This window comes from Rhinopithecus bieti, unplaced genomic scaffold (genome assembly GCF_001698545.2).
Source record: "Rhinopithecus bieti isolate Rb0 unplaced genomic scaffold, ASM169854v2 scaffold_2654, whole genome shotgun sequence".
NCBI classification, from domain to species: Eukaryota; Metazoa; Chordata; class Mammalia; order Primates; family Cercopithecidae; genus Rhinopithecus; species Rhinopithecus bieti.
In genome coordinates this window covers 2,236,777-2,256,147 of record NW_016804048.1, presented here as the reverse complement: position 1 = coordinate 2,256,147, position 19,371 = coordinate 2,236,777, and the positions used below count along the sequence as shown (strand labels likewise).

At 47.5% G+C, this 19,371-nt stretch overlaps 1 protein-coding gene across 18 annotated transcripts in view; it reads left to right on the top strand.

The window, feature by feature from the left end:
- The window catches only part of CACNA1C (calcium voltage-gated channel subunit alpha1 C), an 800,874-nt gene that overhangs the window by 593,831 nt on the left and 187,672 nt on the right, over positions 1-19,371 (top strand). For all 18 annotated transcript variants that reach the window (XM_017863189.1, XM_017863204.1, XM_017863129.1 and 15 more), the window contains 3 exons: positions 3,423-3,449; positions 12,591-12,751; positions 13,836-14,061. In XM_017863189.1, coding sequence (XP_017718678.1) covers positions 3,423-3,449; positions 12,591-12,751; positions 13,836-14,061 — 414 coding nt within the window. The remainder of the gene's footprint in view (positions 1-3,422; positions 3,450-12,590; positions 12,752-13,835; positions 14,062-19,371) is intronic.

Sequence of the window (19,371 nt, the reverse complement as noted above, 5' to 3'; positions counted from 1 at the left end):
GTCCTCTGAAAGAGCAGGAGGGATCATAGAAAGGGAGGCTGTGGCCAGAGTCGTGGAGCATCTGAGCTCAGGACCCAGGAGTGGAAGCAGTCCTATGCCATGGCAAGGGCAGGATGTGACCCTCCCAATAATAAGAGCTGTGCTGGAGAGGAAGCCCCGGAGTTAAGGATGCTGAGTCAGACGCATTGTCAATGTGGATGATGACTGCAGTGCCATCTGACTTACGTTAAAGGCAAATTTGGGACAATTCAGGGAAATACTATTTTACACAGCAGGTAGTAAACATATGGCACTCATTCCTCTAAGAAGAGGGGAGAGGCTGAAAATATAAATAGCTCTCAAGAAGTTCAAATGTTTCTCAGATAATGACAAATGCAAACTGAGTAACTAGGGGAAAAAAAAGAGTTTGGGGCTTGTTTCTAATTCTGAACCTGAAAAGCACAAAAGGAAAATCATGGTCTCTCCGAAGGTTTGTCTTAGAGTCCTGGGTGGAGAAAGTACCTGGGGTCGCATGAACTTCAGTTCCCACCCACTGGAACTGTTCTGATGGTCTCGTGTTCCTTACCAGCCTTCTCTCCCTCCTCGCTCTTCTTCAAGAATCCGCTCAACCTGAGGTAGGAATTGTGCCTCATCGGAACAACGATGGTGGAGAAAGCCAGGAAGCCTTCTGAGCGCACTGTGCATAGGGAAGCCAGAGCCCCCAGCTGTTCTCAGGGTTCTTTGGAGATTGTGATGATCAGTAGCAGGGAGGCACTGGCCACCGTGAACCGGCCTAGGATGTGGACCAGCACCATGGCACCAAGGCACCCGGGCTCCTGGCTTGCGTCTTCTCACTGCAGGAGCACCTTTCCAGCCCAGAACCCTGGGCCACCTCCCAGGAGGCAGAGAGGTCCTAGCATTAACTCCAAGGTGTGCAAAGGGAGCAGGAAGAACGAAGGCATTCAGATGTCACCGAGTTCTCACCTGAGCTCCCCACGGGCATGGAGTTTTCCTCGGTCTCCAGACAAACGCCGCTGAGCAGTGTCCTCCCCTTCTCCAGGAGAGGAGCCTGCCCGACATGGAACTTAGCCATTCGGCGGTTGCTTGTCAAAAGTGCCAGCCTTTAAAAGGGGATGAGGTTTTGGTCCCTGCGAACCTAAAATTCTGCTCACAATCCCAGAGAATAGCAACAATAGCAACAAAATCAGTCTTTTTTTTTTTCTTTTTTTTTTTTTGAGGCGGAGTCTCGCTCTGTCTCCCAGGCTAGAGTGCAGTGGTGCGATCTCGGCTCACTGCAAGCTCCGCCTCCCGGGTTCACGCCATTCTCCTGCCTCAGCCTCCTGAGTAGCTGGGACTACAGGCGCCTGCGACCGCGCCCGGCTAATTTTTTGTATTTTTAGTAGAGACGGGGTTTCACCATGGTCTCGATCTGACCTTGTGATCCGCCCGCCTCGGCCTCCCAAAGTGCTGGGATTACAGGCGTGAGCCACCGCACCCGGCCCAAAATCAGTCTTTAAATGTGGTGCCCAGGCTTATCCATCCGGACCTGTCACAAAGCAGACAAGATGGCTCTGTCCACTTCTTGCTCAGAATGTGCCCAGATGCCACAGAAGGACCTGCAGTCCACGACCATGCTTGAAGCAGGACCTCCTTTTCCAGCACCCCCAGCGCCAATCCTGCTTCCCAGGGTCATTTCTCTTGGAGACGAACACTCAGGGTTAGGTTTCCCCAGAGAGGAGCGTTTCAGAGCCCACTTGCACTTGTGACCCGCTTGCACTGCAAGCAAGAGAACGCCTCATGGCAAAGGGCCGGTGGTCGTCATCAAGGGGCACCCCAGGCAGGACTACTGAGGTGTTTCTGAAAGAAGGCCTGGGGCCAGGCTAGGCTTGGAGTCAGAGTGACAAAGCTGAAGGCTGTGGTCACCCACTTGGGCTTATGGGTAACAGCAAGGGGAGACAACCACCCAAAAGCAGCCTGGGAAGACGCTGAAGGTCTGGGGCTCAGCATGGGCCCGCTGGAGAAGAGAGCACCTGGGTTCCCCAGCACCCAGTTAGCAGCTGGGAAACATTTGTTTGCTGGTTAAACTGTGGCTGTAAATAACAGTGTTGCCCTGGGCTCCCAGTCCCCCTCCCACACACTGTTAACATGTGATTAAGCCCTTCAGCCCTCACAGGCAGACTATGGTGGTGGGATGAGGTTATTAGCTAACGGTTTGGAGCAGTAAAGGCACTTGGCTTTGATTCGCAGTGCCCCAGAGATATAATTATCTCATGCACGATGGCTTTGCCACCTGTCACATCTTCTGGCTTAATTTTTTTTAATAAGAAATAACGAGAGGGGCTGGCATTTTCTTGCTCTGCGACACAGCTTGCTGTGTGCCGGGCTGGGACATGGCAGGCCTGCGGCGGTCGCCTCCCAGACTGCCTTCTCGTGTTTCCTCCCCATGCCTCTCCTTGTTGCTCCACCACTGTCTCCGTTGCCTTCTTCCTCTCTAACTTGCGTTCTGTCCTTCTACTTGTCCACCTGAACATTGTCACCACCTGCACTATCCCCAGCGTTCGCGCCCTTCTCCTAGCACCAAAGCCAAGCTGACAGGTGCCTTCTAATTGCCTCAACTGCTTACATTCTCTCACTCTGTTTCTCTCTCTTTGGCTCAGCCTTCTCTCCTCCACACTTCTCTTTCACAGTCTCTCCCACCTGCCCTCTTCTCCCAGCCTCCTGCCTCCCGTGCACTCTTCCCTATGTGAACTAGGGAGGCTCAGGACTTCCTTGAAGGTTCTGCCTTTCCGTGGAACCCCCTCCCTGTTCAATGACCCTTCCAGGCAGCCACCCTCACGCCCACCCTGAGCTTCTGCCCAGAAGTCCCCAGGTCTTCAGGACTGCATGTGACTGTCAGCATCCTGGGTTTCTCCTCTGAATCTGGGGCTGGCTCCTTAGGCCCCCTCTGTAGCTCTTGGGTGGGGGCTGTTGTGGCCCCTCCGTTTCTGGCTGGCTCATTTTGCTGGTCTTCCCTTCATAACCCCACTCTAGCTGGGCTCTGGCAGACAGCTGGGAGGTCTGTGCTGACCTGTTCTTGCCTGTGATTTTTTTCTGCTACTGGGGTCCTCTTGTCATCAGGGGAGGCCTCTTCTTCCTCTGCAGCTTTTCTCAAGATACAGCTCTTCCTAACCTGACCTCATAGAACTTTCTAGGCAGACCCTGAGGACCTGGTGCTCTCCCTCTACAGCAAGAATTGTCTATACTTAGAAGATGCTAGCTGGGCCAGACCTCAGTCCCCACATTCAAATACATAGTGTTCTTTCTCTCCCAAGATGTTCTAATTCACACCATGCCTCCTTCCAGCGCCTACACGAAGTTACCTGGGGAACATCAGATTTCCCTGGGACAGTTGAACATCTTTTAAATGCACGTGTGTTTGGTAACATTTCCTTTTTCTCTTTCAGCCACCGGATCTCCAAGTCAAAGTTCAGGTGAGTGAGACGCACACTGCTCTTCCTTCTACCACCAGCTCTGTCCTCAGCCACCCTGTTGGGTGGCCCAAGGTAATACCTATGAGTTGTCGGTAGGGTAAGGGGTATTATTCTTAGGGGGTAACTACTTTCTGTATGGCCATTAAGAAAAAGCTTATGGCTCAGATCAGACAAATAATCCAGTGGTTGACATTTGTTGAATGATCTTGGACCGTCCATCTTTTTGGCAGCAGTGTCGCTAGGAAGTTGTCAGACCAGATGTGTTTTCCTCCCTTCTAAGATGAAGTCCAGTTAAAAGAAACATAAAATAAACCCTTGTGACTGTCATGACCTACTTCATGTTTATAGAACATAGCGAGATGTGATCTATGATGATGATGGAAAGCATGTAGGATTATGACACCCATCTGTGTCGCTGCTCTTGACAACAACAGAACCTACAAAAGGACCCAGGGGCCTCAGCCCCCATCTGCCTCCCAGCCTCACTTCCTGCACTTCTGTGAAAATAACCTTTGTTCCTCCTACAGGGAACTTCTTGCAGTTATCCAAATGTTCCCTGTCCTGGTGCACGTTGAGGCCCTTGCATGGAGCCGTTCCTCCACTTAAATCACCATGCCCCCTAGGCCTTCATCTGGAGAACTCAGACTTCTATTCAGATCCTCAGATGTTACTGCTTCCATGTTACTGCTTTCTCTCCCGTTTTGCTGGGTCTGGAAAATACCTTCTGCAAGCTCCAGGGAGAGTTACTCAGCTCCCCCTTCCCTGGTGCTTTGCTGGTGTCTCTGCCACAGCACTCAGCAGATCACACTCGGATTACTGGCTCACAGTCCCCTGCCCCCAGAGGCTCTGCCTGCATGCCTCACAGGGGTTACTTTCAGAGCACCCAGCTCAGTGCCAGTCCAGTGGTGAATGTCCGTACATGTGTGTTGAATGAAGTAGTGGACAGACGCGTGCAGGGAGAATGTGAATTCACTCCCACAAAGCGTGTATCTACCAAAAAATATTGGTTGTTTTTCATCATTGAGCTAATCTTGATTCCCTAGCCCTACCTACTACAAGGCAGGAGCATAAAGACATTTTCGTCAAGCTGAGTAAATGTAGCCCAGTGCTGTATTTTAAACAGTCCCTTAAGGTCAAGTGATTCGTCTCTCCGATTGCCTCTGTCCCAGCTCCTCTCTTAGATGGAGCTGGACACATGGGGGAGAGGGACTTTGCGATTCCAGGAAGCAGGGAATGATGAGGGCTGGTCCTGTGAGCCACATGAGCCCTCTGGATGCTTGCTCATCTCTGCTGCATGGGGCTAGGCTGGACTGCTGTCTGAACTGGTACCCACTGAGGTCCATCTGGTTAGGGCATCCACTGCTGGAGTCCATGCCCTCTGCTTGCCTCTGGCCTTGAAATCTCCACCTCTGCTCTCTGACCCTTGAGTTCTGTTGGCCCACTGACTTCAGCACCTCTACACCTCAGCTGAGCACACGGACACGTCGAAGTCCCTGACGCTCTCTGAAGGAGCTGGGGGAGGCAGCAGCACTATGGCAGGCTCATTGGCCTCCTGGTGTCCCACCAGGCCCTCTGTAATAGCCAGGATAAGCTTCAAGCCAAGGGCTGACCTCCGAGGGTCTGCCAAGGTACCCCACCAGCCCCAGTGTCCCTGGGCCTCCCCATGGTCATCTGGGTGCTTCTAAAGCAACCCCCTGCCAACCGCTTGAGGTGTGGTGCCCAAGGGCTAAAAATTAAGTGAGGACCCTGGTGTCTGACTGTTGCTCCACTTCTGACACATTCTTTCTCTCCCATTTCACTAGGACTGGAAAATACAGGCTTTTTTCCCAGTTCCTTTTTCTCTCAAACCAAGACCTCGTCTACATAAAAAATCTAGGGTCCGGCCCATCAGCTCTGGCTCTTATTACAGAGAAAGAGCTCCAGAAATATATATAAAAAAAAAAATTCTCTCTCTCAGTAATGCTTGGCTCTTACTGCTTTATCTCCAGCATCTGGAGAAGTGGCTGGTACGTAACAAGGACCTAATAAATATTTGCTGAGTGAGTGAGTGAATTAATAAATGAATGATCTTGCCCCAGTAAGACAATAGACTTGACACAGATTCAAACAAAGTATCTAATTTGACAGTCAAAGCTGAAAAAGCATGTTGTGCTTTAGCAGTTCCAAAGCCCCACACAATAAGAGTAAAGGGATTAAAATACACTTGAAAATATTTCCAAAATATCATTCTCACTTCATGCAAGTGGTTAAATCATAAATTAATAAATGAATGAATGAATGAATATGATCCAGAGGATGGAAGGGAAAATTGCATACTTGTGTCTTGAGTTAGAGATTGCCTGGAACACTCCGGCAACATTATTTTCATCCAGTGATCTATGGTGCAAGCTGTGCTTTTGAACAAGAGGGAAAGAGTTTTGGTGCCTGTAAACCTCTGGAGTCTCCCTTGGCCCTGAGGCTTTGCTACATGCTGCCCATTCAGCCCTGATCATCTGCCTCTGGGAAGGCCGCCTTCTTCTGCAGCCACCCCTCAACACACCACAGCAATGCAGACAGCAGATTTTGTTCTCCTAAAGGCTTGCAGCTAGTAGGTTGGCACTATCATCGAAACTCATTTCCAGACGAGGATCTTGAGGCTTTGAGAGGCCCAGGTCACAAGGCTCTAGTATGGCTGAGTCAGACCTCATACCCAGGGGCTCTGCTGCCAATCCCTGTGCCATCCTAGTGATGAGGTTCTGCCCAGGAATAGTAAACCCTGTTCCTGTATAGCTAGTGTGTCCACAGAGTGCATAACTCTAGAGCCATGCTATTCAACAGAAATATCATGCAAGCCACATATGTACTTTTAAAAATGTTCTAGTAGGCAGGTTAAAAAATAAAAAGAAACAGGAAATTTCTTTGATTTAAACCAGTGTCTCTAAAACATTACTATTTCAATATGTAATTCATATAAAAAGTATTAATGAGCTATTTTGCATTCATGCTTTTGTGCTAAGTCTTTTGAATTCAGTGTGTTTTGCCAGTACTGCACATCTCAGTCTGGACTGACCACGTTTCCCATGCACAGTAGCTGCATGTTGCTAGCGGCTGCCACACAAGGCCACATGGCCCTGGAGGTTTCACACATGAGCAGGTATCACCCAGCAGCTGTCTGATCTGGATTCAGCAGTTCACTGATGGTGTCTGCTTAGGGAATATCAAAGGCTACAAATAGATTGAAAATGCCACCAACATTTTGAAAGGATTCCTAATCATTTTCTCAAGTTAGGTGAAACAGTGTAACAATTACACATAATGGAATTTGAGTCTCAAACTGGCCTATTCCATTTGCAAAACAGAATGATCCAAAGTCATGTTTCTTTAAAGGAAGTATAGGAATGGAGCCTTTAGGGAAAATTTGGCCAATTAATGGATTACAGCCATAGTATATTACAGTCATAGTAGAGTATTCCCTTGGTAATCCAGGTTTTCACTTAGAGGAATTAGTTAAAATAAGAGATTTGTGGCATCTGGAGCTCACTGTTCAGAATAGAATGTAAACAGTTAGGAAACAAATGATGCAGGAAGTCTTTTGCAACCTGAAGGGATTAATTAGACAAGTTGGAGCTTCTGGAGCTCAACTTTACGGAGTTCTGAAGTGAACCTCACGGGGTTCTAAAATTTGGAGGACTGGCTTGCCCAGTCTTCAGTGAAATGTGCTTCCAATGTTCTCTTCACTTCTGCCATACCAGCAGCAACAAGGCACAAATCCAAATTTGCCCCAATCTCTAATAGTCCTTCGTAAAGTTACTTATTTACAAGAGAATTAAACTTAATGATTTTCTGTGCTGTTTGTTGTTGGTTCTGGTGAAAAATTTTTAAAAAATTGGAAACTTACTCTAGCCACTAGAAGGAGCGTGCAGGGCCCATCATTTTGATGTTGTCTACAATTTCAGATGCCTATCCACCATTGCGTATCAAGCAAACTATTTTAGGTATTTTAGGAGCACTGCCCTCTCCTCACCTCCACCCTGAGCCCTGGTTCACAAGAGCTCTGGGAATCTTCAGCCTTGTCTTCCAGAGGGAGGTGGTCCATTTGCGTAGAGTTCGTCTCTGCTGCTCAACCATGCCATCAGCCAGGGGTTCTTGTGCAGGATGGACTGTGCTGAGTCCCGTGGGTCTGTAACCAAGTGTAAGACACAGCCCCATTCCTTCGTGGGTCTTGTGAGCTCTGTGGAGAGGCAGGACCATACAAATAAAAGGTAACTGACAATACAAGGAAATAGTCATTTCCTCTGGGGACCCTTCTTGCCTAAGGTGTCCTTTTGTGTGCTCCCTTGTGGACCCGCCCAGCACTTAGGCCCTGCTGTGACTGCTCACTTAGTGGTCTGTGTCTCTAGGTAGGTTTTACACAGAGGAGGCCTGTGAGCATCGTGCTAGCTGCTGGGTATCTGGTACCCTTCCATGGTCGGTGTTTAGTAACTATTTCTTGAATGTGTAACTAAAATGAGTAATGCAGACAGTAAGCACTGAAGAGTGCCAAGGCTGAGAAGACTAGAAGCATGCATCACGGAGAAGCTGGGACTCAGTGTGAGCCCCACAGGAGGGGCAGGGCAGAGAGGATGGAGCAAAGGTGGAGTTTCCGGTAGCTGGGAGGACTTGCCGTGCAGCTGGACAGGCAAGAGGAAGGTCCAGTGTAGGGTGAAGGGCAGGCGGAGCTGGGGCTGCGAGAGCAGAAGTTTCCCCTGGGAATGCAGTGATCCCGAAGTTTAGAGACATGGATGAGACCCATTCGTAACCATCCTTCTCTCCTGTGTCTACATATGGAAGGTTCTATTTTTAGAGAAAATGACTTCCAGTTAGTGTGAAGGGAACATGAATAGCAGGCAAATTTCTCCTCCCTATTTTATCATTTAATTTCTGTATCCTCCATGCATATGTAAACACAAATAAATTTACACATTCTAATAAACCATTACATTTATTATACAGTAGGAAGTGTTGCCAGGAAACCAGTTGTCAAGCAAAGCTATATTTTGAAGAGTGGGAGGTGTATAATTATCTTTAAATACTTTCTCTGGATAGTAATTACCCCACCCCCACCCCAGCCCAAATCCATGTGACTCTCCCAAATGGGTCTGCTCAGGAGCACCCCAGTTTAAAGGGACACCGTCCTGTCGGCTCCGGCCACTCCTCAGCGGTCTCTGCAGAGCAGCTCCAGACCCATGGGACAGGCCTGACCACCCAGCACCCATACCCACTACCCCCAACCATGAGGAAAGAGGGGCATAATCCAGTTCTCATATTAAACCCACTCTAAGACAGCTCTGCATACCGTAAAGAAAGTAACCTTGATTGCCTTGGACTCTGAATAACAATTGTCAACAATTATCAGTGATTTCTGGAACTTGAAATTGTATCTATTTAAAACATGTGCTTTGCAAACTTCACTGTCAGCTGTTTAAGATCAGATAGGAGTTTGTCCTGAAAATTCATTTTTTAGGAGAAAAAACTACTTGCCAAATTTCTGTACAATATCAATAATCACAATCACAGGAAAGAAGCGGTGGCATGCCCTGCAAGATAAGACTGTTTAGTATCAAGATTGGGCAAACGTCAGAGGTCTCCTCTCAAGAGGACCATGTGGGACTCATTGTCCCATTCCTTTGTCCCTCCGTCCACCCTCCACCATCCTCCCTCGGATCCAGGGCAGGATGTCTGGGGGTGCAAGAATCCCAAAGTGCATTTAGAAATCATAACTTTTTAAATTGTTAATGACTATGGGCACTAATGGGTGTATATATTTATGGGGTGCATGTGACGTTTTGATCCAGGTGTAAAATGTGTAAAAATCAAACCGGGGTTATTGGGGTATTCATCACGTCAAGCACTTATCATTGCTTTGCATTAGGAACATTCCAATTCCACTCTTTTAGTTATTTTAAAATATACAATAAATTATGACTGTAGTCACCATCCTTCTCTCCTATGTTGTATGATCAAATATTACATCGTATTTATTCTATTTAACTATATTTTTTCACCTATTTAGCATCTCCACTACCCATTCCAGCTTTTCTGGTAACCATCATTCTACTCTCTGTATCCATGAGTTCAATTGCTTTAATTTTTAGCTCCCACCTGTGAGTGAGAATATCACAATTTGTCTTTCTGTGCCTGGCTTATTTCACTTAATATAATGGCCTCCAGTTCCATCCATGTTGTTGCAAATGACAGAATTTCATTCTTTTTTATAGCTGAACAATATTCCAGTGTGTGCACGTACCGCATTTCCTCCATTCATCTGCTGATGGACGCTTCACTTGATTCTGTATCTTGGCTATTGTAAATAGTGCTGCAGTGAACATAGGAGTGCAGATATCTCTTCAGTATACGGATTGGAAACCATATTTTACACCTGGTGACCTGCTTCCCTGTGTAGTGGATTTTCCAAGTGGTAGGCAAGTGTCCCGTGTAAGGTGTGGCCCGCACTGGAGATGGCCTTCAAGCCAGAGCAGAACACTACTCGGATTCATCCTTTCTCCCCTCCCTGCTCCTCAGGCCAAAAACTAAATTCTCCCTGCAGTCCTGAGGAAAGAGTACCCTTCTTAGATTACTCTTCATTCTCCTAACCTCATCCTAGATTTAGCAAAGGCTCGGTAACAGGATTTTCTGCAGACCATCGATAGAAAAATGACAGAATAGAAAGGTAGATGAAGTCAGGCTACTCCAAGAGGCAGTTTTGAGGGGGGTGGGTGCAGGGATCCATAACAGCTGAGGTCCACATCCTGGAACCTTGGAACACTAGTTGTCCCTAGCATCTTGGAGTTTGCTGATGTTTGGAGGAGCTTCTGCTCTGGAAGTAGATGACCAAGGCTGAGGGCAGTGCACACAGCACAGAGCTGTCCCTGCCCCCTGGGGCACACCCACGTATGGTGCTGCTACGTGCCCAGGGGCTGGAAAGGAATAGGCTATTCACAGACCAGCAGGTTCACACAGATAGGACTTGCTGTTCTACCACCAGCATAACCTGACCCAGGAGGTGAGGCTGAGGCTTGATGGTCATCTCTGGCAGGAAGACTGGAGAAACGGACTCATGCCATGGACTCTGATTTAGAATAGAGGACCTCAGTTCAGCTTCCTCATGCTGAACTGGAGGGCCAGTTTTCACATCCAGACTTAGTATGCCACACACACACACCCCGGAAACAAAGTTTTATGTAAAAAATATTTTCCTTACTGCTTACTTTAAAAAGCAGTTTCCTTATGATATGATAGGCACTGTGATATTTTCCACTCTATTCCTTTATTCAGTGCCACGTATGACCTCAATAGATTTCATGACCCACTAATGGGCTGCAGTGTGAGGTTTGAAATCTCTGCCCTGAGGCAGATTCTGCATGCTTATTTAGAGGAATGTCTGTCTAGACTAGAGAGATTCATAGAAAGGAGATCATTTTATGGAAAAATACAGATATTCATGGACTTTATCACCAGGATTCTACTTTATTTCTCCTCCTGCCTTCATTACCCAAGCAGGAGCTGCATCTTCTATGCCTGGTGGGTCTGCGTACAAGCCCTACAGGTGCCCCAAAGGCATGTGCAGAGCTAAGCACCCCACGCTTCTCATAACTGACCCCTCTGCCTGGAGCTCTACTCCCCCTCCTCTGGCCCTCCTCTGTGCCGCTCTCCCAAATCGCCCCAGCTAAAAATGTTGGCCTCCCTTCCATACCTGTCTCTCTTATTCTGCACATCCTCTCATCTCAAGGGCCTGTTGATTCTGCCTCCAAAATTGCTGCCAGCTCTGTGTCATCTTTGCCATTAATAAATCTATTGCCTTCATTATCTCTAACCTGGAGAACAGGAAGAGAATTCCTCATACTGTCCCTGGTCTGGAAGGTGACAGGGGGGCTGTTTTTGGGGGGGTGTTCCAATCCAACCTGATCATGTCCTTTCCCCTCCCCAAGCCCTCAGCATGGCCCCTGCAGTCTCCTCAGCACCTCTTCAGCTGTGGTTCCTCGCTCCTTGCACACTGCAGCCATTTATTAACCATGTCGTCTACTGAATTCAGCCAAATAGAGCTGTGTATGTTCTCTGTATCAGGAAAATGAAAACACCTCCACCATAGAATCTTAAAATGTGTTTCTTTAGGATCATCTTAGCCAGTGGTTCTCAACCATCATTACACAGTAGAACCACCTGGGGAACCTTAACAATACCCAACCCCCTAGAGAATCAGACTTAATTGGTCTGGTGTTGGGGCTTGCGGACCAGTGGGGTTCTGGGGAGGGTTCCCTAGGTAATTCTGTGTGTAGCCAGGTTTGAGAATCACTGACAAAGGCCCCTGAACCAAGATACTGGGAACAGTCCACGGAGCATGAATGAGCTTCAAGGGGTCTGTGTGCTGCATGGGCTCACATGGAAAGGTGTGTGGGGGGGTGTGTGCCCATGTTTCTGAAAGGCAGATCTAAACACTGATCAGATTCTGGAAAGATTCTATAACCCAGAAAAACAAAGAGCCTGTGCTCCAGATGAACCCCTTCTACCATGTGGATGCAGCACGCAGAGTCAGGGACAGGAGGCTGGGCAGAAAACCACGCCTGGCTCTGCCCGCTGTGGTACCAGTCGAGGTACACAGCCTCCCCGGCCCCTTAGTTTTCTCTTCCACAAAAATCAGGATGATGCATGTTTTGCAGAGTTACTGAAAGAATTGGAGAGAAGGCATGAGAAGTGCCCGATGTGGTACTGGGCCCCTCCACCACTGTTCCTAAGAACGCTCTTATTGCTTGCAACACTATTTCTAAGAATGCCGTTTTACAACAATTTAAAAAAAAAAAAACTTCCATTTATTGAGCACCTTCTACTTCAAAACAGCCAGATGCATTAAAAGGGATTTGATCCATCCCCACAATAACCCCATGAGGTTGGCCCTCTTCCCGTTTCACAGATGAGAGAACTAAAGCTTGGAGGAGTTCAGGGGCATCCTCAAGGCAGCAGGGCCTGGTTAGCTGGGTGAGAAGCTGGGCTTCTTGCCACCAGGTTGGGCTCTTCTAGCAAGGCCAGGTCAGTGAGGGGTGAGAAGAGCCACGGGGCTGCATCTTGGGTTGGAGGAAACCTGAATTCACAGGTATCCCCATCCTTCTCTCCTTGTCCCCTTTCCAGCCGCTACTGGCGTCGGTGGAATCGGTTCTGCAGAAGAAAGTGCCGTGCTGCAGTCAAGTCTAATGTCTTCTACTGGTTGGTGATTTTCCTGGTGTTCCTCAACACGCTCACCATTGCCTCTGAGCACTACAACCAGCCCCACTGGCTCACAGAAGTCCAAGGTGAGCGGCGGCCCCAGCTCTGCCCTGGTTTCCTCCTGGTAACTCAGCCCCAAGGCCCAGGGGAGGGCATAACCACAGGCAGAAAGTAGATGGGAAAGCAGCCAATGGTCGGGGCTCTTGGCAGGTGCTGTGCTGGAGATAACAAGGGCCTAGCAGTTCTAAAGCCCCACAATAAAATGCACTACCTTGTTAAAAACAGATACGGCTTCCCTGACTGGGCCCACACCATCAGCCTGCCCCAAAGTCACTGTTGGGCCCGGGTGATGAGGAAAGGGGCTGCAGCTTGTTTGCCTGTCTCAGACCCCTGGCTGCCAACTTCCCAGCATGGATTTTAAATACCTGGGAGCCTTCCTGCAGCCCCGAGGTGGCCTTAACCAGAACACGTGAGGATGGAGTGAGCAAAAAGGCAGAGAAGAGAACAGGGCCTGAGCACAAGGCACTGTCTTCAATGGAAGGCAGAGAAGAGAACAGGGCCTGAGCACAAGGCACTGTCTTCAATGGAAGGCAGAGAAGAGAACAGGGCCTGAGCACAAGGCATTGTCTTCAATGGGTCGTTCATTCTCATTAGCCTTCCTTGGGCCCCTAGACGAGGGTCCTGCTAGCCAGGCCTCATCATCATTGCTGGGCAGTCAAGAAGACCTGGCCCCATCCTCCACAGCTGCATTCCAGAGTCCTGGGAGGCAGGGGGTCTGGTGGTGGAGAAGTCAGACTCAGACAGTGCAGCTCCAACTGTTGGCTGTTTGGCCTGCAGATTACTCACGTCTTTGAACCTCCTTTCTCATCTCTGAAAATGGTCATGATGATGGGGGTGCCATCTCCACAGGCCTGCTATGAGGAGGAGAGCTTGTGTGTGCTGAGCCTATGGTGCATGGGAGATGCTCAGTAAATGTCTGTTAGGATTATGACGAGAGAGCCCTTCCCACTGGCGTGGCCCTAACTGTTCTGTTTTGGCCAAGGCGGATGGCAGTGGTGTCATGGGGGATCTTTTTTCCAGTGGAGATAATTACTATATTTCCTTTCCCTGCCTCTCTCTCTGCCCTCCTCTGGCCCTGCTCGGATCTCATCCCTCTCCTGGGCCTGCCAGACACAGCGAACAAGGCCCTGCTCGCCCTGTTCACGGCAGAGATGCTCCTGAAGATGTACAGCCTGGGCCTGCAGGCCTACTTCGTGTCCCTCTTCAACCGCTTTGACTGCTTCGTCGTGTGTGGCGGCATCCTGGAGACCATCCTGGTGGAGACCAAGATCATGTCCCCGCTGGGCATCTCCGTGCTCAGATGTGTCCGGTTGCTGAGGATATTCAAGATCACGAGGTACCGGGCATCTCCTCTCACTTTGGAGAGGGGACTCAGGGAGAAGTTCTTCCAGAGGGCAAGGGAGGTGGCAAGGCCTAGGTGGGAGCGAGGCTGTTCTTCCTCAAAGGTTGTCTCTAAAGTTCACATGCAGTGGGGGTAGTTTGTGTTCATTTAGATGGCACATCATTTGGAAATTAGCAAATACCAGAGACTCAACTCAGTAGTGTAAGCAAGCTAGGGACTTATTCAGCCACGGAAAGAAAGTCCAGAGGCAGCTAGCTGAAGTGGCTTCCAGAAAAGGGTCAGGGACTCAGTCTCTTCTCCTGTGCTTCACCAGCTGTGGTGCTGATTCCTCTCCAGGGTCATAAGTTGGCTTCTGGAGACTGAGCCATCACATTCAAATTGGAGGTGGGAAGAACAGAAAGGAGTAAAAGGGCTGACCACCCTGGCCGAGTCAGCCTCTCCACTCCCAGAAGTCACTCCCAGACACACCCATTAGGACTGCTGCTGTCGAAAACCCTGAAAATCCTAAGGGTTGGCAATGACATGGAAAAATTGGAGCCTTTGTGCACTGTGGGTGGGAGTGTAAAATGCAGCCACTGTGGGGAATGGTATGATAGTTCCTAGAAACATTAACAATAGAATCACCCTCTCATCCATCAATTCCACTTCTGGGTATATGCCCAAAATAATTGAAATAGGATCTCAAAGAGATATTTGCACACCCAACTGCCTTAGACAGATGAATGTATTTTTAAAATGTGGTCTGTACATACATACAGTGCAATATTATTCAGTCTTAAAAAGGAAGGAAATCCTGACACATGCTGCAAAGTAGATGAAACTTAAGGACATTATGCTAAGTGAAATAAGCCAGTCACAGAAAGACAAATATTGTATGATTCCATTTATACGCAGATCTTAGAGTAGTCAGATTCATAGAGACAGAAAGCAGAATGGTGGGTGCCCAGGGCTGCAGGGAGGGAGCAGTGGGGAGTCAGTGTTTAATGGGTGCAGAGCTTCGGTTCTGCAAGGTGAGAAGGGTTCTGGAGGTGGAGGGTGGTGGTGGTTTCACAAGCGTGTGAATGTATTTAGCACTACTGAATTCTACAGCAAAAAAAAAAGGTTAAGATGGTAAATTTTATGTCTATTTTAACACAATGAAACTAATTGGAAGAAATCTTCCAGAAATTTCAGCAAGGGCTTCTGTTCTTGGGCACCTGAGCTATTAGGGAGGCTGAGAAATGTAGTCTTCTAGCAGGACAAGTTCTGCTGAAAATGTGATCAAGATCCAGCCACTGTAAAGGGCTGTGGACACTGCACTGCAGATGGCGTTCACCCTCTGTCCACATGGCCACCCCTCCATATATCAGTCCAGCACCTACCCACAGCAGGCCATCTCCCTCACTGTCTAGGCCAAGCAGTGACTCTCATGATGAGGACAGGGCTGAGGGGCACCATTCTCTAGGACAATGGTTTTCACCTGACTTGGGACCGCTGGGAGTGGTGGAATCAATTTTTTGGATCACAACCATCATTTTAAAACAGCTCTACTGAAATATAATTCATACCCCATATATTTACCCCTTAAATGTGTAATTTAATTGTTTTTTATATTAGCAGTTATGCAACCATCACCACGTTCTAGTTGTAGAATATTTTCATCACCCCAGAAAGAAACTCTATACCCATTCCACATTTCCCCCATCTTCCCTCCCAGAACCAAATTCACTTTATGTCTCTACAGAGTTGCCTATTTTGGACCATTCATATGAGTGAAATCTTATAATATGTGTTTTTGTGATGGCCTCTTTGACTTAGCATAACGTTTTCAAGGGCCATACATGTTGTAGCATAGATCAGTACTTTGTTTCCTTTTATGGTGAATAATACTCCATTGATGGATATACTATATTTTGGTTATTCATTTGTCAGTGATGGACATTTGGTGGTTGCTATGTTTTGGCTCCTATGAATAATGCTGCTATGAACATTCATGTTCAAGTCTTTCTATAGATGTACGCTTTTGTTTTTCTTGGATACATACCTCAGAGTGGAATTTCTAGATTATTTGGTAACAATATGTTTAAGATTTTGAGGAACTGTCAAACTGTTTTCCAAAGAGACTAAAGCATCTTACATTTCCATCAGCAATGTATAAGGGTTCCAATTTCTTCACATTCTCTCAAGCATCATTTTTAAAGAAAGAATGAAATAGAATAGAAAAACATCAGAGGGTCGGCCGGGCGCGGTGGCTCACACCTGTAATCCCAGCACTTTGGGAGGCCAAGGCGGGCGGATCACGAGATCAGGAGATCAAGACCATCCTGGCCAACACCATGAAACCCCATCTCTACTAAAAGAAAACACAAAATAATTAGCCGGGCCTGGTGGCGGGCGCCTGTAGTCCCAGCTACTCGGGAGGCTGAGGCAGGAGAATGGCGTGAACCCGGGAGGCGGAGCTTGCAGTGAGCCAAGATCGTGCCACTGCACTCCAGCCTGGGCAACAGAGCAAGACTCTGTCTCAAAAAAAAAAAAGTTGAAATACAGACTTGACTTGCAGTATAATATACATTTCTTAATGTGCATTATGGTCAACCTTAGAAGACAGACAGGAAACAACAGTTGGAAGGAATTTTCAGCCTGTGCCCCTCAAAGGTACAAGTCCCTTGTCCTTAAAAATCTGCTTTGGGAGCTCCCAAAATCTCTGCTTTGGGGAACGTTTGATAACAGGAGCTCTAAAACCATCAGCTGGATTGTGATGGGTGAAAAGGGATGGAGGTTGATGTCTTCTGCTCAGGATCTAGGGCTGATGGCACCTCACTCAGAGCATGTTTCTGAACTTGGCTAGGTGAGGCTGGAAAGTGTCCCTAGGTATTACTCTTGTCATCACAATTCTCTTGGCAGACACCCAGAGTATGGTCACATGGTGTTGTGGATGGTCCAGGGAGGTAGGCATTTAAGGTGTTTCATTTAGTGCACAGAAAGGACTCAATATGCAGAAGCTTTTATTATTAATCTAATATTATGACTGCTATTATTAGAAGGAAGAAGGAGAAGAGAGCTAATAGTGACCTACATATTCACATACTCTTATTCTTACTTATTTACCCACCATGTATATACTGTGTATTGAGCTCGGAGAGATGGAAAAAATCAAAAAATAAGGTGTATGGCATGAACTAAACCCAGGAGAAGTGTATAGTCTGGTTGGGGAGATGGAGTTTGTGCACATGAAGAGATTAAAGGAAAATCTAAGACAGAATATAATGAGCTGGCAAAGTGTGGTGGGTGCGGGAATTACCGCTGTGAGAAATTGGGAGCAGGAGGTAGCTCCTGGAGAAGGTTGAATCTCAGATGAGGGACTTAATGGATATGCACAATTACAATCCAGAAGTTTAATGCTTCTAAGCAACAGCCTTCTTTCCCTCTCTGACCCCATCGAAAGAGAGCTCTTCCTAAGTGTCCTGAATATGTTGGCATTACAGAAAGTCCTTGGTTTTACAGTAAAAGTGGTAGAAATCCTTATAACAGCAATGATTACCATGCACCAGTGCTTACTCTGTGCCAGACAGGGTGAGCCAGAGGCCTGCGAATGTTAGCTTGAGTCATCCTCCCAACTACCTACTTGAGGATGAGGGTAGGCTGCTACTATTCTTATTCCCATTTTGCAGATGAGAAAACTGAGGCTTAGAGAGTTGTCAGTTGCCCAGGGTCACAAAACTGCTCAGAGGTAACACTGGGATTAAAAGGCAAGGCAAGTCTGTGGGTCTGACTTGAGGTGCTGTGCTCGTAACCACTGCTGTGCACCGCAGAGCTGAGAGCTGACCTGTCTTCTTGTCTAGTTCCCTGAGACAGGACTTAAAGGATCTTTATGCCCTGGTTCTTGTTAGATAATTGCCGATTCTACTTGCTCCTCCTGGGGTCTGGTAAAAGCTATTTTTAACTTGGAGTTTTCAATGCCTCTTAAATAATTCTCAAAAGTCCCTGTTTTGGGTTATATATATATATATTTCTATAGAAAAGAAATCTTGCTGCTATATATTGTTATGACATCTTGAAAAGATTTAACATTCATTCTATTTTTAATCACCAATTTATTTCTAATCTGAAGATATTGGCAAGAAACTATTTTTCAAAATCTGTCTTAATCAGAGAGCTTCCTGTAGTCCCTCTACAAGAAAGAGTAGTAGTATTATCAGATCTCTATGAAGTCTATAAACAGAAAATAAATCCTTGTCTAATTGAAAGTGACTTTGGCAAAGGCCGTCACCTTCCTATTTTCAAGTCTCCAAAGCCTCTGGGGGTTTTCGGAAAGCAACAAAGAGACTAATGAGGTTGGGAAATCCCATAAGCCTGTCTCCAGCCCCAGCCTTGGGACTGGGTGACAGTGACCAAGAAAAATGCCTAAAATATGGGCTGGGAGTAGACATTGTGTTCCCTTCAGCTGAACCTTGAAATGAGTCATCTGTGCATGGTCCTGCCATCAGACAAGTGCATGTGTTCTTCTTCTTTTAAAATATCTTGGAAAATACTTTGCAACGTCTTGCTGCTACTCATATGTAGAAGAAATTTCCTCTTTTTTTTTTTTTATTTTTACAATGTAGTCTGAACCAGTGATTGCAATTCTTAAACTTAGCTGAACCCATGAAGGAGCTCATTAAGGAGCTCATCTCTAGAGATTTTGGCCAGCAACTCCTGGAGACTTCCATGCTGGTGGTCCAATGACCGACCTCACTTGAAGAACCACTGGCCTAATTTCCTACTGCTGCTCTTGGTCTGCTTTCTTCTCCTAAAATACTGCCCTCGTGTGCATTTAGAAAACTTTATTATTATTCCTCCTCCTCCTTTTCCTCCTTCTCCTCCTCTTCCTCCTCTTCCTCTTCCTCCTCCTCCTGCTCCTCCTCCTTCTCCTCTTCCTCCTTTCCTCCTCCTTCTCCTCCGCCTCCTCTTTTTCCTCCTCCTCCTCCTCTTCCTCCTTCTCTCCTCCTCCTGTCCTCCTCCTGCTCCTCCTTGTCCTCCTCCTCTTCCTCCTCCTCCTTCTCTCCTCCTCCTCTTCCTCCTGCTCTTCCTCCTTCTCCTTCTCCTCTTCCTCCTTCTCCTCCTCCTTCTCTCCACCTCCTCCTCCTCTTCCTCCTCATCTTCCTCTTCCTCATCCTCTTCCTCCTCATCATCCTCTTCCTCTCCTCTTCCTCCTCCTCTTCCTCTTCCTCCTCCTCTTCCTCCTCCTCTTCCTCTCCTCCTCCTTCTCCTCCTCATCCTCCTCCTTCTCCTCCTCCTCCTTCCCCTCCTGTTCCTCTTCCTCCTCCTCCTCCTCCTCCTCCTCCT